At 39.3% G+C, this 22,415-nt stretch overlaps 1 protein-coding gene across 1 annotated transcript in view; it reads right to left on the bottom strand.

The window, feature by feature from the left end:
* LOC125917513 (sushi, von Willebrand factor type A, EGF and pentraxin domain-containing protein 1) overlaps positions 1 to 21,003 on the bottom strand; it is a 97,370-nt gene extending 76,367 nt beyond the window's left edge. The window contains exons 1-9 of the mRNA XM_049623697.1: positions 20,741 to 21,003; positions 19,625 to 19,756; positions 18,340 to 18,534; positions 14,668 to 14,789; positions 12,666 to 12,774; positions 8,481 to 8,645; positions 7,687 to 7,920; positions 5,638 to 5,799; positions 4,027 to 4,188 (exon numbers count right to left, since the gene is read on the bottom strand). Coding sequence (XP_049479654.1) covers positions 4,027 to 4,188; positions 5,638 to 5,799; positions 7,687 to 7,920; positions 8,481 to 8,645; positions 12,666 to 12,774; positions 14,668 to 14,789; positions 18,340 to 18,534; positions 19,625 to 19,756; positions 20,741 to 20,804 — 1,345 coding nt within the window. The 5' untranslated portion in view covers positions 20,805 to 21,003. The remainder of the gene's footprint in view (positions 1 to 4,026; positions 4,189 to 5,637; positions 5,800 to 7,686; positions 7,921 to 8,480; positions 8,646 to 12,665; positions 12,775 to 14,667; positions 14,790 to 18,339; positions 18,535 to 19,624; positions 19,757 to 20,740) is intronic.
* Positions 21,004 to 22,415: the final 1,412 nt, after the last annotated feature.

The following is a 22,415-nucleotide window of genomic DNA, read 5'->3' as shown; positions in this document are numbered from 1 at the left end:
ATATTATTGATACATATAGTAAATATACATATATATATGTTGTAAGTATACATATACACATATAGCATATGTAAATGTAAACATAACATACATAACAATAGCGTTATATGTAGTATACAATACAGTATTAAATATACACACATGCGCCTATACACAGGCAGTTCCTCATGGTCTAATTTTGTAAGAAGAAAGGGGAAAAAGTTTCATTTTGAATCTTGGTCAAAGCAGCTGTGGTTTCTGAGTCAAGAAAAATGGGACAAGATCCTTTTAACCTCTTCTATTGGAGACAGAGAGAAATCTAAGTATGCCAAAAGTGATATTAAAATAGAATTAAAAATAGTGCATTGAAGTGACCTGAAAAATATAATCCCACATGTCTGTTCCCTGATGGTGTTAAGGATAACACAGACAGCCCTGGATCCAAGTGAATTTTGCATTTTAAATGGTTTTCCTGGGGCGCCTGGGTGGCTCAGTCAGTTGAGCTTGAGGTCAGGCAGGCTCTTAGTCAGCTCAGGTCATGATCTCTTGGTTCATGGGATCAAGCCCACTGCAGGCCTGTAGCAAAGAGCCTGCTTGGGATTCTATCTCTTTCTCTCTCTCTCTCTGCCCCTCTCCCACTTGTATGTGAGCGCACGCGCTCTCACTCTGTCTCTCTCAAAATAAATAAACTTAAAAAAATATGAAATAAAATAAATGGCTTTCCTAAAACAAATTCAGGGGTCAGAGACTCTTATCCTAAGCTTCCTTCTAACTTCATTCTATGGGGCCGGGGTAAGAAATATCATCCTGGTTCAGCAGTAATCTTTCCTTTTCCTATAGGACCATATGTAAACAACACCATCACCAAAAAAAATCATTTGTGGGACTTATTCTTCTGATAAAAGTCTAAGTAATTTTTAATTTTTTAATTTTTATTTTTTAAAGTTTATTTATTTTGTGTGTAAGAGAGAGAGCTTGAGCCAGACTCCATGCTGCCAGCACAGAGTCTGATGTGGGGCTCGAACCCGCAAACCATGAGACCATGACCTGAGCCGAAACCCAAGAGTTGGATGCTTAACTGACTGAGCCACCCAGGCACCCCTGAAAGTCATTTTTAAAAAATTAAAAATTTCAGACGCTTCAGTTTGTAGCCACCGACCTAAGGATATTTAATATTCTAAGTGGTGATAAAACATGAAATGCATGAAATATATATTACTTTAATATAGTAATATACTTAAAAATAACTTTAAATTCAACATGCTAAAGAATGCAAAAAGTAATACTTTAGTAAAAGAGTAGGTAAACCATAAACATATACCTAAAAATAAATCACTATAGAACGATAAAAATAAGGAAGGGAGGAAGGAAGGAGCTTAAAACTAAGACAAATATATATGAGACTGTTTTAGAAATCATACACATGTTAAGTTTAAAGTAAAACGGTATTTATTTAACACCACAGAAGAATGTTGAGTTCAGCTCTGCCTAACTCACTTATGACGAACAGAATGTGGTTAAAACTTATGCTGGGAATATTAGGAGAAATATGGCAGTTACCAGAAGTTTAATTAGAGACTTTCTGGGAATTATAATCACTTTATTGCAATAATTTGGTATTAGACAAACCTCAAGGCTTATTTGGGAAGCTAAAAGGAAAAATCGTCAGATATGAATTTGTTTCACTGTAAAGATCCTAGTTACTTTTGTGGTTGGAGGGAGTGAGGGAGAAAAAGAGAATTTTTTACTGTAGACTTTCTTCCAAAACTCATTTGTATATTGACCAAAAAAAAAAAAAAAAGTCCTTAGTAGATCTATTTCAACCATAATGTGAAGCCTGATTTGCTTTTTTTAAAAAATTTTTTTAACATTTATTTATTTTTGAGACAGAGAGAGAGACAGAGCATGAACAGGGGAGGGGCAGAGAGAGAGGGAGACACAGAATCTGAAACAGGCTCCAGGCTCTGAGCTATCAGTACAGAGCCCGACGAGGGGCTCGAACTCACAGACCGTGAGATCATGACCTGAGCCGAAGTCGGTTGCTTAACCGACCAAGCCACCCAGGCACCCCCTGATTTGCTTTTTAATAAAAAAAAGAATCCTCAAAGCTGGTGTGATGTAACAGACATGGTGTATGAGTTTCAATTAGGTCCCCGTTAAATTCTCTTCTCTTCAGTGAAATATCAGGTTGATGAACGCTGCTTGCCCAGTTCCAAAGTTCTAACAGACTTTTCTATGTACTGTGATCCCACCTGACTGAGACGATTTAAACTGGCGAAACTGGCACAGTATAGAAAACCTGTAATTATGGCATGCTTCCTGGTTTTCTCCCTGCAGCACCGTCTTATGAGGACTGCAGATCCTAAGATGTAATGCTGGACATTACAAAGGAATGTCCCAGCACCAAAGGAAAATGTCCTATACAGCTGTTGTCCAAAAATTTGTTCCTAATTGGATACAGATGTGTATTATTTACTAAGGGAGCAGTTTTTAAATTTTCAGATGGCCGTAGACCTTAGGTTTTTAAATAAGGGTGTAGAGAAAGTGGAGGATCCACAATTTTTAAAAAGCCATGTTTCAACCAGCATGCTTTTTCTGTTCCCAGTGATGCAGCAGAGGTAGGCCAGCGACTTTTTATTTTTAAACAAGTTTCATTGACTTTGCAAAGTACATGCATGGAGTTGGGAGTTCCTGGCAGCAGGGCTCTTAGCCTTAGGGTCATGGCCATTTTAAGTTTTCATTTTTCAGTTTTGTTTGTATCTTCTAGTCTTTATGCTGTATTGGAAAACTGTACATGGTGGGGATGTTAGAAATATTTGAAAACCGGAGCCCTAATCTTTTTATTTCTGTTTAAACCAGTGGCTCTTGGGGCACCTGGGTGGCTCAGTTGGTTAAGCAACCGACTCTTGGTTTTAGCTCAGGCTATGATCTCAATGTTCATGAGTTTGAGCCCTGCATGGGATTCTCTTTCTCCCTCTCTCTCTGCTCCTCCCCTGCTCATGCTGTGTCTCTCTCAAAATAAATAAATAAACTGAAAAACAAACAAACAAACAAACAAACAAACCAGTGGCTCTCAACATTTGGTCCCTGGACCAAGTAGAAGGAGCATCACTAATGAACTAGTTAGAAATGTAAATTTTCAGGCCCCACACCAGACCTGCTGACTTAAAAACTCTAAGGGTGGGGCCCTGCAATCTTCATTTTGAAGCCCTCCATGCTGACATGTGAGACCCAAAATTAGTCATACTCAACTTTTCCTGTTACTTTTTTTTTTTAATGTTTTATTTTATTTTTTTAAGAGACAAGGACAGAGTGCAAGCAGGGGAGGGGCAGAGAGAGAGGGAGACAAGAATCCAAAGGTGGCTCAGGCTCTGAGCTGTCAGCACAGAGCCTGATGCGGGGTTTGAACCCACGAATGCGAGATCATGATCTGAGCCAAAGTCAGAAGCTCAACTGACTGAGCCACCCAGGTGCCCCCCTGTAACTTGTGAATCACTTGGGGAAGGGTATAGAACTTAAAAAGAACACCAGACAAGTTAAATCAGAATATTGGAGAGGAGATAGGGCTTCAGTATTTTTAAAATGTTGATGTAAATGTGCAGATGATTCCAAAGTACAGCCAGAGTGGATAACTGCTCACAAAAACCTTCAAACTATAGGAAATGAAATGTCATAATTCATTGAATGTCTTTTTAGAGTTTCAAGGAACATGAGACAGGACCTCACTTCATAAAGGAGGAAACTAAGTTCCTAGATGAGATATATTTCTACCCTATCATGGAGGCACATGTTTATTAATACTGAATCCTGAGACCAAGTCTTGCACCTTTTTTTGGGATCCTAAAGGCACGAGCACGGTGTTTGTGTTGCTGGTGTTTAGACTTAAGTGTTGACTGGCTGAATGAAAGGAAACTCTCCATGAAGAGACAGTCATTTACTTTCTTTGCATGCAGTAGACATAACGGTTTTGCTGAAAACATTCCACTCCTCCAGGTATAGAACCTGTATCAGGTGTAAAGAAATAACAACTTCTAAGGTTTCGATTACCTCCACAAGCAGATATGTCCACGGCTCCTCTTTTCACAGTTGAAGTGTTTTCTGGACACGAGAGGCAGCTCCGGGAACCAAATGCTGGCTGGTAGCTGCCCAGTGGACACGATTCACACGTCTCAAGGCCATTTGATGAGTAAGTGCCTTGTTTGCACTGAGCTGAAGAGAAAAACGTAATATGGTTAGGAACAATTAAGCTATACAAAACTAGCACTTGGTAGGGTACGGTTTTCTGCCTTTTAATTTATTCAGGATACAATGAGGGACACAAAGAACTACATATAGACTGTATTTTAGACTGCCCCGTGCTTCTCTGTAAGTTTTAGACTGATTTCTAGTTACTTTCGTTATTGCCTAGCATAGCCACCTAGAAAGTGCCAATAATTGTTTATTTTTAAATTTTTAAAGTTTATTTATTTTTGAGAGAGAGAGAGAGAGAGACCGAGCACAAATGGGAGAGGGGCAGAGAGAGAGGGGGACACAGAATCCGAAGCAGGCTCCAGGCTCTGAGCTGTCAGCACAGATCCCGATGCAGGGGTTGAACTCACAAGCCATGAGATCATGACCTGAGCCGAAGTCGGACACTTAACCAACCGAGCCACCCAGGCCCCTGCCAATAAATGGTTTTTGAGTGAAGTTAGAAATCCTATCTCAGAAAGGTACTGTCATAAGAACAAGGTGTACACAGGGGGACTTGGCCTTGTATAAGTTCTCAGCTTGTACACTATTTCTGGAGTGACAGAAAACAAAACCTCGAATTGGGCTAGAACCTCATAATTACAGTGGTAACTTCATGGCTCTGAGAACTGGCCCTCTTCTGCCCTCCTACCTACAGACCCCATCTGAGGGCTGGCAGAGCAGAGAATAAAAGTAGTCTTAGCATGAAGCCCAGAGAGATTAAGCAACTTTCTAAGATTCAAAGCAGTGGCTTTGTGGTAGGGCCAGAATCCTCAACCCCCAAGTACACCATCCATTCCTTCTGCCTTCGTCCTCCAAATGATGCTCATTTCCAGCACTGCTAATGTTTTTAGCACTTCTAATCACCTAGCGCAACTCTCACGTTTATATTTGTCATTCAGCAACCACATCTGCATTTGCAACAACAGTGAGGGGTGCAGGTCTGAAATTCCTTCTTCTAGGTGTAGCTTATTGTAACTTTAACCATGAAAGAGAACATTCCCATCAGGAATGTTTATTGAGAATCACAATAAAATGTTTTTATAAAATCTTGAGATACTTTACCAGAAAGAATACATGCATCTGTACCTATAGTCATTAATTTCCAAGTAAATGGAGAGTTGATCTCATATCAAGTATCATTCTAATATGATTGCTAAGTGTTATGGAAGTCCTTGCCACCAATTAATGTGAGATTCACTAAAAAAAATCTGAGTTATTTGATAAATGTGGATTCGAATTATTGACAGTGGAATTTGACTTAGAGCAATAAAATGTTCCAAAGGGGAAAAAACAGACTTCTTTAAAGTGAGGGAAACATTAAGATAAAGATTGAAAATCAAAAGACAAAAATAATCCTATCTGCCATTGAGACTTCATAACTGGAGATCAAATTCAGGCTTCTGGTCAAAATGTGCACTAAGCCATTACCTTTGCATTCTGAGCTGCTTCTAGAATGGGGATATTCAGTGTAAGTCCCTGCTGGACAGAGTTTGCACTCAAGTTGCCCTTCTTCATCTTGATAGGATCCCGTGAAGCAGCTTTCACAGACAGAATGCTTCAGGGAATAATAGGTTCCCAAAGGGCAATTGACTGAAAAGAAAACGAACAGGAAACACTGAATACAGTAAACTAGAGAAATGGAACATATTTGGGTTCTTTTTCCCTAAGGCACGAAAATAATTAAGCACGCTTCCAAGTACTACTGTTTATGTGTTAAATCTTATTGTCAGAGGTTTACTCACAAGATAAACCTTCCAGAAATGTATTTCTAGAAACCAAGAGTAGATTCTTTTTTGTTTAAGAAAATGCAAATTCTTACTGCCCAAGCTTCAGGCTTCCAAGATAGGGGCTTTAAAGTGTGGATTAAAGAAGATCATCCCGGGAAACACAGAGCTAACAAAGAAAAGGCTGCTGAAAGAAAAGGATAAAACAATGCACATTTAGGTTAATTTGAGGCTTCAAGATCTGAAAAACAGTTCCTTAGCTGTTGCTCTGAATGGCTCCCTTATGAAATGGACTGCTTGTCCATTGCAGCATCATTTCTAGAAACAAAACCAGGAAAAGGCTGTGAGAGTAAAAGAGATGAGTTAAGCAGACCCCTGTCTCTGCCTACAGGAATTACTGTCCACTGAAGGCAAGTCCGAGGCATCCTCAGACTCAAGGGTTCCCAGGAAACAGGCCAATGTCAGGACCTTCCTTCCTTGGAGATCTGGTCTACTACTTGGCGGACATGACGTGACTCAGGATTTCTGAGACCACAGTGGAATGTTAAGCCCACTGAAAGGCTGCTTGCAAACTTAGTATTTGCACAGAGAGGATATTTGAAACTAGCACCTAGAGGATTCTGATGTTAAAGTCTATAAGAATTACCTGGGAACTCACTAAAAATTCAGTGTCCGAGGCTCTGCCCCCAAAGTGTCAGATGTATTAGTTCTGGGACAGGACCTGAGTCAAGATGCATTTTGATAAGCACTTCAGATGCTGCTGCTACAGGCCGTCTCAAGACCACACTGAGAAATGCAGAACACTGGTCAAGGTGATTTCTAATTTTTATTCACAAGGTAGGGAGGAAACAAGAGCAGGCTCAGAATGACCGCTTTAGTGTGCTTTTGCTGGGCTGAATTGATCACCCAACTGAGCTCTGGGAAAAGCAATAAAAACTGCTGAGGAAGGTTTTCCATCCAGGAGGCAAGATCCCATGCCTACAGAGAGACTGGCACCAGACTCATGTCATTTGGTCCAGTTGAGTGTACAGAACCTGGTTAGAGGAGTTTCCAGTATCTATAAACAATCGGCTTATACGGGAAACAAGCTGGAATTGATCCAGACTGTGGCAGTCGGGGTTAGAAATTAAGGGGCTGGGGGTAAGGAGAATGGGGAATGGCTACTTAATGGTTATGAGATCTTCTTTGGAGGTGATGAAAATATTTTGGTAGCAGTGATGGCTGAACAACATCATGAATGTACTAAACACCAATGAACTTGTACACTTTAAAATGGCTGATTCTATGCCACGTGAACTTGGCATTGGCTACCTGGGTGGGAATCTTAGCTACACCACTTACTGTCTTAAGGGGTAAGACGTACTAAGTGCCTAGCCTTTCTTTCTGGCTTCAGTTTTGCCATCCGTAAAATGTGCTTAATAATAATAGCACTTCGCAGAATTGGTAAACAGAATTAAACATGAGAGGTGCTCAGCCAGCCTATGGAAATGGTCCAAAAATATTTGTTATTATTATTACTGGAGATGTTGTTGAAAGCTGTGAACTCTAAGGATCTGAGTCCCATACGTGAAATAGTTTTTTTGTCCTGAACAACAGTGGTTACTTAGACTCCTCAGACAGAATAGTAGTAAGGACCACACAGCAACAGTGAAATGTTTCATTTCAGTATCCCTGTATAGTTGTAAAACAGCTCTGTGCATCTCATCTGACCCACTATGCACCAGGTATTTTGTATTGCAGGGAAAAGTCTTACCACACATCCGCCCTCTCAGCACTGAGCCTGGTCTGCAGAAAAGGAAAGCCTTTTCAGTCTCCAACGAATTGCTCTCGGCTACAAGCATGTCAGTTTCAAGCTGAAAGGAATACATGGGCTCCTCATTGAGGATCCTTTTCAGTTGATTTGTAATGGTTTCCAAAGTCATAATGAGTCGTTGCTGATTTTCCAGTTCAAGGGTATCATTTCTTTCACTGGGTAATGGCACACTAGCTGAGATAAAAACAAGATGAAATAAAACATAACACGGCACACACGGTGTTTCAGGAAACTGTTTGTAGTTAGTTCTTCAGCAAGAAGAAATGGCATATTTACAATCTTCCAGGAAAGATAAACTCAAACTCAATCACTACTTACTGAACAACTAGTACGTGGACAATATTAGGAACAATGCAATTTGTTTAAATCCTTCTATTATATGCTGGATCTAGATTGTTTTTATGAAGTTCTCCCATGTAGCATGTTAAATTTCTGCAAGCTCTTGCTTTTTAAAAACATGCCTCAGTGTGTCATGTCAAAATGAATACAAAGAAGGCTACTTGTTGCTGCGAGAATCATAAAATGTATCTGTGATATTAAATTGAAAAGAATGACAAAACTTAGGGGACTGTGCTGTCCCTAGTTTTGGATTCCAGGATTATTTCCTAAGAATGATAAGACATGGAAAATTTGCAAAATAGGTTTCCACACCTATTTTCAAGGTTTCCACACTTGAAATAGGTTTTAAGACTTCCCCACAGTATTGTTTTTTCAAATAGACAGTCTATCCTTACCTGTGATGTTAAAAATTAACTTAATTTTGTGGTTAGATAACGGGGCGCTTCTTTTCATTCGTGAAGATCTGGCTTTGCTGGCACCTGAGGGTGTTTCTTGCACGGAGTCCAAGAAATCATCATAAGAGTAATCCAACCTATTAGCCGCGCCCCAGCCACCAGGCCCTAGACAGTTGGGGCAGAGAAACAAGATTCTACAGTTGCCTCTTTAGCAGCATTTAGATTTTAATGTTAAGCCACAAGTCAGATCGCCCTTGATTATTTCTTAAATTGTCCATAATGAACTGAATGATGTCCATAATGAACTGAATACAGGTTTCTTCTAGAACCTCATAGTTTTCATCTATAATTTTATAATTTTTAGGCACATCACTTTAAATTTAGATTACCAAAGAATTACACCAAAAAGAAGAAAGAAAAGTCTCAGTGGAGCTACCTATGCCTGTAAGCCATTCTATCTTTGAGCTAATAGTTAATTACTTCAGCTTTAGAGGTAAATAGGATGTGGGTGCAGAATTTTAATAAATTCCCATTTCCCTTCAGGGTTTGTTCCATTCTTTTAAAAAACGTTAATATCAGCTTTACGAACTTAATGCACATGAGCAGGTTTCCTTTTGTGGGGATTATTCAAGATAGCTGCATCATACTTTAGAGTGGGGTCAGTTTCTGAAGATAGCATGTAAGTTAAACGTGATGTAACCACGCTGGAGGATGTGACATGGAGACTTGAGATCTTTAGATTCCCTGCATGGATTCAGATTGTAGCTTCTGAATGCATGATGTGAGGGTGTACAGTCCTCATCAAATTACTTTCATCTCTCTGAACCACACTTTCTCCTTTTATAAATTGAGGTCACTATTCGTACCGCACAGGTCTGGGGGATAACTGAGACAATATACATAAACCATCTAGCTCAGTATTTGACTCACTCTAAAACCCCAGTAAATGATGCGAATATTGGCCTGAGTATATTGTTGTTGCTTACTTATGTGCTTTAAATACCAAATTATATTGGGGTGCCTGGGTGGCTCAGTCGGTTGGGCGTCCGACTTCGGCTCAGGTCATGATCTCACAGCTTGTGAGTTCGAGCCCCACATCGGGCTCCGTGCTGACAGCTCGGAGCCTGGAACCTGCTTCGCAGTCTGTGTGTCCCTCTCTCTCTCTCTGCTCTCCCCCACTCATGCTCTGTCTCTCTCTCAAAAATAAATAAATATTAAAAAATTATAAATATCAAATTATATTTATACAGGCCTGTCCACCTAAGTAGGCTGTTTAAAAATTTTAAATAAAATTTAAAATAGATTTTTAAATAAAATAAGCTGCTTAAAAATTTTTTTTGTTTAACTTGTTTTGGGCTATTAAAATTGCCTACGATAAATAATTTGGTGAATAATTTTGTTTTTCACTTAAGTGTTTTTCCCACAAGTATTAGGTAGGCATTATAGGAAAACAGATGAGTAAGACCAAAAAAAAAAATGTGTAAATTATCTATAATTCCACCACATAGAAGTAACAACTATAGCATTTTAGGCAAGATTTTCTTCTATGGATATATAAACCCACACATACACATTTATGCATACAGATACGTGTAACAGTGGAATAGATATAAACATAAAAGATTATACTATATGTATATTATTTAGTAATCTTTTTCTAATTTTATCAATGGTATATTACGGCATTTCTGTGTCAAATGTTTTCATAATATTCTCTTCTATGTCTATATACCAAAAAATAACCAGGTTTCTGTTTTCAGACTTTTAGGTTATTTTAAAATTTTGAACATCCTTGTGCATATAGGATTTCATACAGTGTAAGCACCATTATTGAGAAGACATATTCCAATTTCAGAGATGTTCAGATGAAAAATGTACACCTTAGAATTTATGAAATGGAGTGTATCTTTGCACATTGGCATGATTTTTACCTTGAGGAATATTCTTAGAAGGAGAATTTCAGGCTTGAGTGTTTTTAATCCTTTTGACACATATTGTCCATTGTCCTCCAATTTCTCCTCTGTGTTCAATATGTGAGTATGCTTTTTTTTTCCTTATACCCTTGCCAAGTTTGGGCGTTACAATTCTTATTTGAATTTGTTAATCTGACAGGTTGAAAATGGCATCTCATTTTAGTTTTCATTTGAATTATAAGACTATCATGAGGTCAAACCATTTATACATACATATATATATATATATATATATATAAAGTATATATATATATATATAAAGTTTATATATATATATAAAATTTATACATATATAGTATATTTTTCATACATTATGACTCATCAAGTTGTTAGAAAAATTATGCTAATCTTGGGGCACCTGGGTGGCTCAGTTGGTTAAGCGTCTGACTTCAGCTCAGGTCATGATCTCGCGGCCTGTGAGTTTGAGCCCCGTGTGGGTCTCTGTGCTGACCGCTCAGAGCCTGGAGCTGCTTAAGATTCTGTGTCTCCCTCTCTCTGTCCCTTCCCCACTCATGCTCTTTTCTCTCTCTCTTTAAAAATCACAATGTTTTTTTTTTTAAATAAATACTATGCTAATCTTGGGACTCTCCATTGTAAAGGCATTCAAGGATGAAGGCTTATCTCTTAGGATCAGTGGTACCATCTGTCCATGTCTGAATCTAGACAACTGTTATTTTGATCCTTATTGGATGACAAACATTGCCTATCTCAAAGTCTTCTGACGGCAAGTGATTCTCTCTGTGTGTATCCCTAAACCCTCAATAATCTACCTCAGTAACGTGGGAGGGGAAACCTGGGTCACGTGTGGCAGAAGAGGCCTGTTACTCTAGTCATGCCACTACCAATGCCACTTCATGTTTTTCTACCTAAAACTTTAATGTCCGAAATTTTCGCTGAGAAGTTTTATATAATAGTTCAAATGGAGAGAAACCCAAAGTCTACCAACCGGAAGTTGTTTACCTAAGTTACAGCAATTGATTGATTAAATAATAATATGTGGCCCCTGAAATTGAAGTATAATATTTAATAAAGGAAAAATGTCCTCAATAAAATGTTAACTAAAAATTCAGGTTAATAAAATAATATGGGCACATATACACACATACATGTACAGTTATATGTGTGTATACATATACATTAGTATATCATATATACATATATTAGTACATTAATGGAATTATTTACAGGATTATTTATGTGGATTATCTTTATTTCATTCTTTGGGTTTTGTCAGTTTTCAAATTTTTGCAATAAACATATATGCAAAATAATATTTCTAAAATTGAAAAAGTATAAAGCAAAGGTCAACATCACTCTTCATGCTAAGTCACTAAAAATACAATACATGTGATTAGTGCGAGAAACAAAAAGGATGTCTGCTGTAATGTCAACTAATATTGTCTCAGATAACCTTCTAAGGACTTTATTTGTACCTGTGTTTACTCAATTTATCCTGAGAATGGCCCTATGAGTTTAGAATTCTTATATACCTATTTTATAGGTGAGAAGACTAAGTAAGGCACAGAGTACAAATTTGCTCAAGACCACAAGCTAGCAGGTGGGAGAGCCAGAATTTGGATGTAAGAAGTTGGTGTTAGAGTCCATGGTGCTTAACCATGACACTATTTTGTTATCACTATTATTTTTAAAAACAGTATTCTGGAAGTGTTCGGCAGTTTTATAACAATGCGATAAAAATCAGAAATATAATTACTGGAAAGGTTGATGATTTTGCTAATGAAAGACCCAAGAGTGACTACTAAAATCTCCCAGGAATATTAAGGCGGTAAGCAAAATGGTCAGATACGCCAGCAAAAAATCACACACCAGACTTAGGAATGACCTTAATAAAAATGTTTAGAGATGCCATGCAGAAAATATCAAAATTCAACCAGAAGGTATATCCGACCTGAACAGATTGAGTCTTAACATATTCTTGGTGAGGAATCGGAGCATTTTACATGTGTAACTGTTTTAAATTCACGGCCTAATTGCAATTTTAATTGAATGCCATATAAAAACTGCTTTAGTACTATCCTATCATATAAATATTAAACTATCACAATCATAATGTGACTTATTCTTCTTTTTATCACTTCAAGAGTTTTGTGGCTTAAAAGAAGTTAATTTTTCTAATTTGCCCCACTCTCCTGGAATTAGTTTATTTTGCAGATCAGTCTTGCAAACCACTGACACTACATAATATAATTACCAATTGCAAAGCCATTTTCATAGTCATAATTATATTCAAGGCAATATTTCTTGGTCAGGTCCTCCAATCTGCAGTCAATGTCATCAGCATCACTACAAAATGATGGGACCTGCAAATAAATAATGAAAAGTATAAAATGTAAATCATATCTCTGTGTGCTTTGGATAAGCCCTTCTTTCCCCTGACCTTCACAATTCTATCCACAGGAGAGAGGAGAGGGCTAGAGCCCTGCATGTTCCTGGACAGACTCCTGGTCCTCCTCCAGGCCCCGCCCCTTACAGCCTCCCGTGTCTGTGAATCACCACAATTATTTTCATGCCTTTTTGTCTCTGTTTATATCACTGATCCCCAGAAGCCCAGAACTCCTGGCATATCTCTTGTCTCTGATCTTTTACCCCATATGGCTCTTTAGATCCCTTTCCTCTGACTTTATCTCCCACCCATCTCCAAGTCCTCAGAACCTTCCTCTGCCCTTTGGAACTCACAGCCAGTAATCAGCGAATCTCCTATTATTTTTTTCATCTCCTTTCTTTCTGTTCCTTTTACCTTTGCTCTCAACGGCATCTCACTTTCTAGCTTCCTCAAACTGTGGGCATAGAGGTGGAGGAAGTATCTTCCTCACTCTTCCCTGCTGTTTCCAGATCATGCTCCCTCACCCCTCCTTAGAGCCTCACAGTCCTGAAGCTCGTGGTATAGTAGATGGCCTCTCCATGTGGCCGCTACCAACAGCTTTTCCCCATTCTGCATCACCCCCTCCTTCTAAGAACATCCAGTAACTCTCCCTGCTATAATTGTTGGGGATTTCTGTATCCATCCAGCTAATCCTTCCTTCACCTTGGCTTCCCACTTCCTTTTTCTCTTTCTCCTCATGTCTTCCAGCCTTACTTTGTCACCTGCTCTCATAGCCATACCCTCAGACCTCATCATGCCCGGTAACTGCACCCTCTCCTCCTCTTGGAATTCTTTGACTTCATCAGATTTATAATCCATTGACCCCTCCATCTCTTCACCGTCTCTCAGCCTGATGTCTCTTCACCTCCTTATTATGAATTATTCCTGAATTACTCTCTCACACGCACCCTTCTTCACTTGTTTGTCTGCAGAACCCTTAACCCTAAACTGATTGCTCTGCTTTGTCCACACATGCACCCACCCACATGGTTGATTACAGCTTGAAAGAAAACACACACCTGCTTCTGGCCAATCCTAGCACCTTTCTTTAGCACATTCATTTGTGCCTTTCTAGAAAATTATTTGGTACCATCACCTCTCTTTCCAAACCTCAACAACTCCTTCCCATCCTTATTCTCTCAGCTGATCATTCTACATCGTTGTTCACTGAGAAAATAAGAGACATCAGAAAAGGTCCTCTGACATACTTCCAGCCATGTATACCCATTCGTGCGTCCGTGTTCCTGGGCACTCTGCCTCCTTTACTCCCCTCTTTCTCTCACACTGCACATCAAATCTACTACCACCAATTCCACTCTTAGAATCTATCCCAAATCTAAGCTGCCTACTCCATTAGGGATTCAAATACGTACAGAACACGTTTCCTGCCTTTGAGATGCTCAACACAAGTTAAATACATTGTTTTGCTTTCCTGTAAACATTGAAAGAATCCTCAACAAAAATGCATGAAAAAGAAAGCCCTTTCAGTGTTCAATTATCCCATCCTAAAATAAATACAGCCTACAATGGCATTTTTGTCATACTTTAAATAACAAAGCAGACATTTTCAAACCACATGGACCCCACGCTTCTCTGGCTTTCTGACTCAGAATGTTTTAAAAAGTTCAAAATGTTTTAATAAAGATTCACTTATAATTCATTCCAGACGTCCAAAACCTATGACAAATTCCAAATATGAGGGAAAAGTCTGGATTACATAGAGGAGGGAAATCATCAGGACAAGGAATTCCAGTGGCAGGTTACCCTGAGACGCGACGAAAACGCTCAACGGTATCCTTTTAAAATATGACAGACAATACTACTGACATACCATTTTCCCCAGGGTAATCTCAAATGCTTCAGAAAACTTCTTCAACAGATCTGTATCATCACAACGAGTTGCTTTGTACAGCATCTCAAAGGACTTGAACCCATGATTTGCAAAACGTTTTACTGGAAAATGTTAGAGAAAACAGTTTCACTTAGCTGGTGTTCCAACCCAAAGACTTAATTGTCTTTGGAGTAATGGTAACTTAGTATTTTAATTCTAAAACAATTTGTGGGATCGTTACAAAAACAGGAGATGACAGTTAGGAAAAGTTTCTAGGCATTATAAACCACGAGCCAAGCAGCACTGTACCGAATTACCCAGTGATGAGTTTGCTTTGATAAATTATTCTTTAGCTTACAACCACGTTAAGAAAATGAGTATTTAAGGGAAAAAGAGACATAAAAATTTTTAAATTATATTTCTGGGAATTTCTGAAAAATCCTGCCTGGGTCGAAGATATCTTTTATGTTTATATAAATTTGTATCATATATGTTTATATTACACTTTTAACCAATAGACACTGAAATTTTTCTAAATATTATGTGCAATCATATTCCTTGAAAGTATAATTTCCACAGAGAATTTCTCCTTGGATCAAAAGCTTGCAGGGTTAGACTTAGCAAGATGTCTCCAAATATTCAGAGACAACGCCTCCTAATAGTATCAGCATTAAAATCCTACTGTCTAGGGGCACCTGGGTGGCTTGGTCGGTTAAGCGTCCGACTTCGGCTCAGGTCATGATCTCAGGGTCCGTGAGTTCGAGCCCCACGTCGGGCTCTGTGCTGACCGCTCAGAGCCTGGAACCTGTTTCAGATTCTGTGTCTTCCTCTCTCTCTGACCCTCCCCTGTTCATGCTCTGTCTCTCTCTGTCTCAAAAATAAATAAACGTTAAAAAAAAAATTTTAAACCCTACTGTCTAAATCTGTGATAGAGGTGAATGATACTGCTTCTAATTACTTTCCTCATTTGGGGAGAAAAATAGCTCAAGTAAGCGGGCTTTACACTTTCTCCAAGACACTGGCATTTAAACTCCATCTATGGTACTGGATCAACTATTAATTCCAAAGAATATTTACACTAGACAAAGATATTGGTTATTTTTATACCAATACACACATTTAAGATTATAGAATAGCTCTAAGTCTAAATCAGATCTAAAGAGAATGTGACTGATCTTTCATTCTATCACACATGTTGGATCTTACTTTATTTTTTTAACTTGTTTTATTTTTTATGTTTTTAAATTTACATCCAAATTAGTTAGCATATAGTGCAACAACGATTTCAAGAGTAGATTCCTTAGTGCCCCTTACCCATTTAGCCCATCCCCCCTCCCACAACCTCTCCAGTAACCCTCTGTTTGTTCTCCATATTTAAGAGTCTCTTATGTTTTGTTCCCCTCCCTGTTTTTATATTATTTTTGCTTCGCTTCCCTTATGTTCATCTGTTTTGTCTCTTAAAGTCCTCATAGGAGTGAAATCATGATTTTTGTCTTTCTCTGACTAATTTCACTTAGCATAATACCCTCCAGTTCCATCCACGTAGTTGCAAATGGCAAGATTTCATTCTTTTTGATTGCCGAGTAATACTCCATATTGTGTGTGTGTGTGTGTGTGTGTGTGTGTGTGTGTGTGTGTGTGTGTATACCACATCTTCTTTATTCATTCATTCATCCATGGACATTTGGGCTCTTTCCATACTTTGGCTATTGTTGATAGTGCTGCTATAAACATGGGGGTGCAGGTGTCCCTTCGAAACAGCACACCTGTATCCCTTGGATAAATGCCTAGTAGTGCAATTGCTGGGTCGCAGGGTAGTTCTATTTTCAGTTTTTTGAGGAACCCCCACACTGTTCTCCAGAGTGGCTGCACCAGCTTGCATTCCTACCAACGATGCAAAAGAGATCCTCTTTCTCCGCATCCTTGCCAACATCTGTTGTTGCCTGAGTTGTTAATGTTAGCCATTCTGACAGGTGTAAGGTGGCATCTCATTGTGGTTTTGATTTGTATTTCCCTGATGATGAGTGATGTTGAGCATTTTTTCATGTGTCGGTTGGCCATCTGGATATCTTCTTTGGAGAAGTGTCTAGTCATGTCTTTTGCCCATTTCTTCACTGGATTGTTTTCTGGGTGTTGAGTTTGATAAGTTCTTTATAGATTTTGGATACTTACCCTTTATCTGATATGTCATTTGCAAATATCTTCTCCCATTCTGTCAGTTGCCTTTTCGTTTTGCTGATTGTTTCCTTTGCCGTGCAGAAGCTTTTTATTTTGATGAGGTCCCAGTAGTTCATTTTTGTTTTTGTTTCCCTTGCCTCTGGAGACGTGTTGAGTAAGAAGTTGCTACGGCCAAAATCAAAGAGGTTTTTGTCTGCTTTCTCCTCGAGGATTTTGATGGCTTCCTGTCTTACATTGAGGTCTTTCATCCACTTTGAGTTTATTTTTGTGTATGGTGTAAGAAAGTGGCCCAGGTTCATTCTTCTGCATGTCGCTGTCCAGTTTTCCCAGCACCACTTGCTGAAGAGACTGTCTTTATTCCATTGGATATTCTTTCCCGCTTTGTCAAAGATTAGTTGCCCATACGTTTGTGGGTCCATTTCTGGGTTCTCTATTCTGTTCCATTGATCTGAGTGTCTGTTCTTGTGGCAGTACCATACTGTATTGATGATTACAGCTTTGTAGTAGAGCTTGAAGTCTGGGATTGTGATGCCTCCTGCTTTGGTTTTCTTTTTCAAGATTGCTTTGGCTATTCGGGGTCTTTTCTGGTTCCATACAAATTTTTGGATTATTTGTTCTAGCTCTGTGAAGAACACTGGTGTTATTTTGATAGGGATTGCATTGAATATGTAGATTGCTTTGGGTAGTATTGACATTTTAACAATATTTGTTCTTCCTATCCAGGAGCATGGAATCTTTCTCCATTTTTTTTGTATCTTCTTCAATTTCTTTCATAAGCTTTCTCTAGTTTTCAGTGTACAGACTTTTCACCTCTTTGGTTAGATTTATTCCTAGGTATTTTATGGTTTTTTGTGCAGCTGTAAATGGGATCGATTCCTTGACTTCTCTTTCTGTCGCTTCATTTTTGGTGGGACCTTACTTTAAATATAAGCTCTTCTGCAGACTATAAGGTTATACTTTAAGTTCAAGTTTATAGATCAAGAACAGTAAGTCTCTTCAGGTATTTCTGATAAATAACAATAAGAGGGCCAAGATGGTTTTGCTTTAAACTGAATCTTGTCCTGTAGCAATTCAACCAATAACCAGTCTCTGGGGGGGCTAACATGTTAAATCAAGGGATGAACATTTCTCTTATCCACAGACATTTCAAATTCATGGCACCATTTTTTCCTAACCCCTATTGTAAGGCAGTTTTCCTCTTTAATGGTCAGAAATGCACACACACCCAGGGGTGCCTGGTTAAGTGTCTAGGTGCATTTGGTTACGTGTTCAACTCATGATTTCGGTTCAGGTCATGATCTTACAGTTCGTGAGATGGAACCCTGTGTCAGGCTCTGTGCTGACAGTGCGGAGCCTGCTTGGGATTCTCTGTCTCCCTCTCTCTCTGCCTCTTTCTTTCTCTCTCAAAATAAATAAACATTAAAAAAATGTACACACACCCAAACACATACTCACATATATGAAAGGAATCCAGAAAAAAAAATGAAAACTTACTAGCACAGTCTGGCCATTCAGTGGAATATGGCGGCCTCCATATGCCATCTTCATAAGCACAGTAATAATTCTCAGTAGACCCTTCTGTGAAATCATAGCCTTCCAAGCAACTTAATGTGCAGTTAACTCCAGCACTATCTTTAGTGCATATAAAATCCCCATTTATTGGTGTGAATGGAACTTCACAGGGAGAACCTGTATAAAAAAATTACACTATTTATATACAGTGGTATAAACAATATAAATTAAATTCCATGAGTTTAAGGTGATGTTTGAAAAGAATTCCCTTTCCACCACTCTTCCTAGAAAAACTTTTACCATAAATCCTTGTGACAACGGACACTTTTTGGTTCCGAGGTGGACACAGTTGAAAAGCTGTACCTATGTGGAATCAGAATTAGAGGCTGTGCAGGGGCGCCTGGGTGGCTTGGTCGGTTAAGCATCCGACTTCGGCTCAGGTCATGATCTCACGGTCCGTGAGTTCAAGCCCCGCGTCGGGCTCTGTGCTGACAGCTCAGAGCCTGGAGCCTGTTTCAGATTCTGTGTCTCCCTCTCTCTCTGACCCTCCCCTGTTCATGCTCTGTCTCTGTCTCAAAAATAAATAAACGTTAAAAAAATATTAAAAAAAAAAGAATTAGAGGCTGTGCAAATTTTATGAAATGCTAAAAGTTATTTCTGAGTTGGGGTTGCTGTTTGTGGCGTTCCTTTAATAAGAGAGAAAAGTAGATAACATTACGTAGCAAGTACATCTTCAGAACCTGTCTCCTCAGTTATTTGAAGTAGAATTGTGACCATAATATTTTGTACCTTTAGGGCAAATGTTAACGAAACGTTAATTAAAGACTACCTTGGAAGAGGTGCCTGGGTGGCTCAGTCGGTTAAGCGTGCACCTCTTGGTTTCAGCTCGGGTCATGATCTCATGGTTCCGTGACTTCGAGCCCTGCGTTGGGCTCTGCGATGGCAACACCAAGCCTGCTTGGGATTCTTTCTCCCTTTCTCTCTCTCTCTCTCCCTCGCTCTCTGCCCCTCCCCCACTCACACTGTCTCCGTTTCTCTCAAAATAAAGAAATAAAGGTTAAAAAAAAATAAACTGAAAAAGACTACCCTGGAAGAAAATATTTCTACCTATCGTCAGGTGAAGCAATAATAATCGGAAACGTAAATAAAATCTGTCAGTATTCTAAATTTACAAATCTGCTTCACACAGCCTATTTTCTGCCACAAAACATAGCAATTAAACGTAACAAAGGTCAACCAGATTTTTCGAGGCTTACGAAGAGAATACCTTTTATGACAACGTGGATGTCACATGTTCTGTTATTGCCCGAGGGGTCCGTGGCTGTATATTGCACTACAGTCTCCCCATGAGGGAAAAGGTCTCCTGGTGTATGGCTTCTGGTGATGATCAATACAGCCCCTAGAAGGGAAAGAAGGGATCTAGTTGTGGGGTGACTGGTCTGCGGTCACTTTACTTCTTACTTTTTTTGATTTGAATTTTCATTTTCTATTTATGCAAACCAGATGGGCACGCAACTTATGTTGATTTGGCCACTAGTGAGAAACAAACGATGTTACGCTATAACGCAGAAGTAGCAGACTCAAAAGGTTCGTTAGATTAAGGCATTCTTGCTGAATCGGTGATTTTCCTCGAATGGGTCAGTCTGTTGGGACCCTGGAGAAACTTAATTAAGCCATCTATGTAATTTGAATTTTTTATTATTATTTACTGGGCGTTAGTGAAACCTCTAACATGAAATTCAGTTGTGTTTGCTCTTTTTTTTTTTTTTTTCTGCTGTCCTATGAACTTTGATCATTTCGGGGGCGTATGTTTAAGAAATGAGCATGAATACATAAACCGTACTAAAGATACGAATAAAATGCATAGTTTATGCCTTCAGGCATAATATAAGCTTAGAGATTCAGTGAATTTATAGAAATCTTCAAGTCCTCCTAGTACAGGTTTAATAAATGTCCGCTAAATACTGAATGAAGGCAGGGAACGTAAAGAATGGGTAAGATTAATAATATTAAATGACATGTAATTACCCTAGATTAAAACATATTACCTTATGTGATTATTCATACCACTTAGACAAGATGCAATTTGCTTTTCATTTCTTTTATCCTTTCAAAAGCTTTTAAGGGGTGCCTGCGGGTCTCAGGTGCTTAAGCGTCCAACTTTAGCTCAGATCATGATCTCATGGTTCAGGAGTTCAAGACCCAGATGGAGCACAGAGCTGTCAGCATAGAGCCCGCTTTGGATCCTCTGGCCCCCTCGCTCCCTGTCCCTCCCCCACCCTCTCTCTCACTTTCGCTCAAAAATAAACGTTTTAAAAAAGCTTTTAAAAAGGAAACATAATTCAGTGTTACCATGCTGACCACAAAATCCCTGGGCTCGCACCTGAGTTGTCTGAGAACTGAGGCTCATCCCAGGTTGCAGCATGCTCCTTCTCCGAGACCTGCATCGGAGGTGGGGATCTGCACCGGTCTATGCTAGGCGGTTCCACGTCTAAAAGACAGGAAAGCAGACAAAGAAGTCACAACTGATATTCAAAAATGACGAGGAGGTTTGCGTAAGAGAACTGAAGTCTGCTTGTGCTGGCAGAGAGCCTTGACCTTGTGAGCACAAGGCTGGCCCTGGAGCTCCTTTGACAATGAGAGTTGGTTATCCCTCGTCTCAAGGCAGGAGAGAGAGCTGGTTCTTGCTATACTTCCCTCTGCCTGTTGAAGAAGAAATGTGTCTAGAAAGGTGTCTAAAATCACCCTATGCACAGTGGTATCAAAGGCAATTCTGGATGTGGCCAGGAAGTGAAGAGAACCTTCCCAGAGAAGTGGGAGGAGTGAAATGACCAAATCTCAGAGTACGCAAAATAAAGGGACTCATCTGAGGTCACTAAGCTAGAAAATTGCAACCGCAGGCATCCAGACCAGGGTGTTTCTTTACATGATCTATGAAAACACACACTCGGAAATTAAATGAGCTGTATCTGTGAGAATGTAGAGATTTCTGTTTTACACTACGTCTTATGAATAAATTCCATTTTCTCTTTTCCTCATGCTTGTCATTTCATTGGTCTAGCACCTTTGGTTTGGCTCCTTTTCTAGACCATAAACTCTGGGGACCAGTGACGAAGACTCCCTTTGCTCACAGTTAGGTTTCCACTGCATAGCATAGCACCTGGCCTGTCACACAGGCTCAGAAAAACTTGCTGAACAAAGAAAAAAGTGAAAAAAATGCTCAGTGGAGGTCTGTGCGCTTGAAGAGTGACTCAATCGAGTCAATTTACAGTTAAACTGAAGAATCTGGTGGTATTTACTATTTTCCCAAAGACATTGCAAATCGGTTCTTTCCAAGATTTTCTACACTTATCTGATTCTAGACGAATATTTTAAAGTCGAACTGCAGGTACGAGAGGGTGCTAAGACTCAGTCAATTACTGTCAAAAGAATGGGAGGTACCAGCGGAGGCGTGGTGTCCAAAGGAGAGAGAGAAAGCCTATTTCAAAGCAAGTGAGGCAGTATTCCCTGGAAAGCTAAGCCAAAGCACTCCTGCCTCCTCTCATTTATCAATAAGACACCCACACCCTGTCATCTGAGGAAACAAGAAAATGCAGGCTTTAGAATATTTTCTCTGTCTCTTATCTTTCTCTCTCTCTCTTCCCTCCCTCTCTCCTCGTCTCCCTTTCTCTCACCTTCTCCCGCTTCCTCGTCTTTCCCAGGTCACCTCTCTCTTTCACACTTATGAAAACTGAGCTAGTGTCTAGTCAGACGCTTGAGTACATATTTTACATTTCACTGTGCTGACTCTTCATGGCGAAACATTGAAACTTGGCAAATGCTTGAACCACAATGCCATGTTTAAGATCATAGCACCACAAAAAATGAATCCAGCATCTTTTACATATGACTGGCCAAGTTCATGCTTAAAACAAGTGAGAAAGCATTTAAAATACCTAAGCACTCTGAAATGAATTAGACGGATTTTCACTTGAGTCTCTTTCTATGCACTTCTACCAAAACCTATCATTTCTAGGGTCAGGAGCCAGTCTGATTATACATTAGTTATTTCAGGAAGT

This window comes from Panthera uncia, unplaced genomic scaffold (assembly GCF_023721935.1).
Source record: "Panthera uncia isolate 11264 unplaced genomic scaffold, Puncia_PCG_1.0 HiC_scaffold_195, whole genome shotgun sequence".
NCBI classification, from domain to species: domain Eukaryota; kingdom Metazoa; phylum Chordata; class Mammalia; order Carnivora; family Felidae; genus Panthera; species Panthera uncia.
Note: the sequence above shows the minus strand (reverse complement) of the source record. Positions and strands in the feature narration are given on the sequence as shown.